This window comes from Artibeus jamaicensis, unplaced genomic scaffold (assembly GCF_021234435.1).
Source record: "Artibeus jamaicensis isolate MK-2021 breed Jamaican fruit bat unplaced genomic scaffold, CSHL_Jam_final contig_3152, whole genome shotgun sequence".
Taxonomy (NCBI): domain Eukaryota; kingdom Metazoa; phylum Chordata; class Mammalia; order Chiroptera; family Phyllostomidae; genus Artibeus; species Artibeus jamaicensis.
Genome location: NW_026521729.1, coordinates 1,624,666 through 1,627,422, shown reverse-complemented (window position 1 = coordinate 1,627,422; position 2,757 = coordinate 1,624,666). Strand labels below are relative to the sequence as shown.

Genomic DNA, 2,757 nt, shown 5'->3' with positions numbered 1-2,757 from the left:
ATTAGGGTTGTCTGGGCCTCAGGTCTTTCTCAGAATGTGAAGGAGCCGGCCCATCTCACGAGAGAAGAGGGGGTCTTTCTGCACCCTGAGCCCCTCCAGGCCCCGTTACGCTGCCTTTGCTGCACCCCATCCGGCTGTCCTGCTACCCGGGGAGCCTCGAGCAGGATGAGTCCCACTGAGGATGAAGCCTTCTGTGTGCTCCTGAGCTCCTGATAGAGGAACCAAGAAGTAGCCCTGCAAAAAGGAGAAGTGCGTTGTCCTGACCCCCGGACATTCATCCCACCCCACCTCTGTCCCCAGTCGATGGCCCATTCTGTGGAAAGCCACAAACATTCCAAACCTGGACTTCTACTGAATCATTCCAAATTCTTCGAACTCCACCGGTCGGTCTAGGGAAAGATGGGAGGAACAGGTGGTGGGAGGCGGAGCCAGATCCCCAAAGAGGTTAAATAGGTCACCTCCTCCCTTGGTTCTCATCCTGTCTCCCCTGAGCAGAGGGACCCACGCGCAGAGAACATCTCCTGGGCCACCAGCACCATGACCCCAGTGAAGATGCTGCTCCTAGTCGCCCTTCTCCTGGGCGCTTCCCTGCAGGACACCCGAGCAGGTGAGAGCAGAGGAGGGGTGGGGGAGGGGCGGGCACCCGCCGAGGCCCCAGCAGCAACGGGCACCGGTTCGAGTGTTACCTGCCCTTCACTTACCCCTACCAGGAGGTCAGAGGTCAGCAGCAAGAGGATTTTGAGGGAGGCATTCAGAGGACAATAATGACAAAGGTGATAAAGATCATGAGGGGGAGAAAGAGGCCCCAGAACCCGCCAGGGGACTGGCTTGGGGAGGGACAAAGCCTTCCCCCCGCCTCACACTCCGAGGGGCTTGTGGTGCGGTGCCGGGGTTGTGATTTGACATCGGAAAGTGAACCGTTCTCAAAGGTATCCCTCGGTTTGTGTTTAGTGGGTGGGTCTTCCACGCCATGCAGGAATCGGCATGAAAGGAGAATGGGTTCTCAGAGGATGGGAAAACAGAGGTTTTCGACATCCGCTTGGGAAAGGAAGGCTGAAGTCAGACACAGAGCTGGCGAGTGCTGGCCGGCCGGCCAGGGGCAGTGGGCAGCTCTGAGGCCACCGGCCTCCCTCGGGGCTGCACTTCCACTCTCACTGCTGTGAGCCACTGGGCCCCCCCTCCGGCTCCGGGGTGAGGCAACGGCCCCCTCACGGCCAGAGGGCCAGAGGGGCTTCTCAGAAGACACGTTCGCGTGATGTGAATGAGAGCCACAGGCCTCCAGTTCACCTTTTTTGGGAGCGCTGGGTATTTGTCGTGCAGAGATGAGGAAATGGAGCCCCAGAGAAGCATCTTGACACCTCGGGCCCCCGTTCAACCACCTGCACAATGGGGTGGGGGTAGCACCTGTCTCCAGGTGCGCGGTGAGGCCTGAGTGAGCAGCTGCCAGGAACGGCTCCACCCGGAGCTGGGCTCAGAGTGAAGGAACACATGCGGATGCAGGGCTGGCGCTGAGTGTGCAGACACACACACAGGTGCACACAGAGACGCACGTGTGAGTGAGCATGCACAACTCCTCCAACACACACAGACACACATGCAGGCCCTCCCACCCATGCAGATACATACCCATACACACACAGGGCCTCCGGAAGCCCACACAGAGACTTCACACACACACCTGTGCACACATGGCACACACAGACACCCTTGCAGGCCCTGCACAGAAACACACACACAGACTCCCTTCTACAGACAGACAGACAGACATGTGTACACAGACCCACCACAGAAGCTCCCCACAGCCACGGACGCTCACAGACGCGCCTGCTTCTTCCTCTGCAGCCCGAGGGACCAACGTGGGCAGGGAGTGCTGCCTGGAATACTTCAAAGGGGCCGTCCCTGTCAGTAGGGTGGTAACGTGGTACCGGACCTCAGACGAGTGTCCCAAGAATGCTGTTGTGTAAGTCTCCTCCCACCCCCCCACCCACCCACCCACCCCCGTCCTGGGAGCTGAATACGGGAGTGGGAGGGGCCTGGAGCTCCCACAGGGGCTGCTGGAAGGAGGAAAGGAGAGGGCGGCCTGTGCTGTTCCCTCCATCACCCTGGCCCTGCCCTGTACCCCACCCTGCAGTGCCCGAAGGCCCAGGCCATGGGGCCCGCCCTCTTCGTTCATTGATTTATGGCAACTGAGGCTCAGAGAGAGGGCACAGTCCTGTGTCACCCGGGCAGTCACAGGGGATGTAGTCTCTTCCCCCAGCTGGGGCCTGCGCACTCCTTGTTCCCCAGCTCTAGGTGGTCTGGGCAGAATGGGGGGATGGGCAGAAGGCCCTATAGCCCTGGCTCTCTGGAAGGGTCAAGGTCACTGAGAACAGAGCCTAATATCCCAGATTTCCTCCTGATTCTGTGTGACTTCAGCAAGTCCTGGTGGGTGCAGGACGAGGCTGCCCAAGGCTCTGCAGGGTCGCCCCGCCCTGATGCCCCCTTTCTCCCTCTGTGTAGGTTTGTGACTCTCCAGGGCAGGTACATCTGCACAAACCCCGAGGACATCAGGGTGAAGAAGGCAATCAAACACTTGCGAAAACACATGAGGTCAAGTGACCCCAGCACCCAGAAGTCCTGATTTCTCCCTGGACCATTTGGAAACTTCCCATAGCCTTGGTGTGGGCTGCCCCAACCCTCAGCTGCCTGAGTCCAGTGGAGGCCCTTCAAGGACAAAGAAGACCCTTATCCCCTCTTCTGAGCTGGAACCATGGCAGG

General features: G+C 59.6%; 1 protein-coding gene across 2 annotated transcripts; it reads left to right on the top strand.

Annotated features, from left to right (window-relative positions):
• The first annotated feature begins 303 nt into the window (after positions 1–303).
• On the top strand, positions 304–2,757 carry CCL17 (C-C motif chemokine ligand 17). 2 transcript variants are annotated; one of them, XM_037141608.2, is made up of 4 exons: positions 304–383; positions 496–607; positions 1,843–1,960; positions 2,500–2,757. In XM_037141608.2, the coding sequence occupies exons 2-4, from the start codon at positions 538–540 to the stop codon at positions 2,618–2,620; spliced, it is 309 nt and encodes a 102-aa protein (XP_036997503.2). In that variant the 5' UTR covers positions 304–383; positions 496–537; the 3' UTR covers positions 2,621–2,757. The 2 variants fall into 2 exon arrangements, with proteins under 2 accessions (XP_036997503.2, XP_036997502.2); XM_037141607.2 differs by lacking the exon at positions 304–383 and having other exon boundaries at positions 493–607.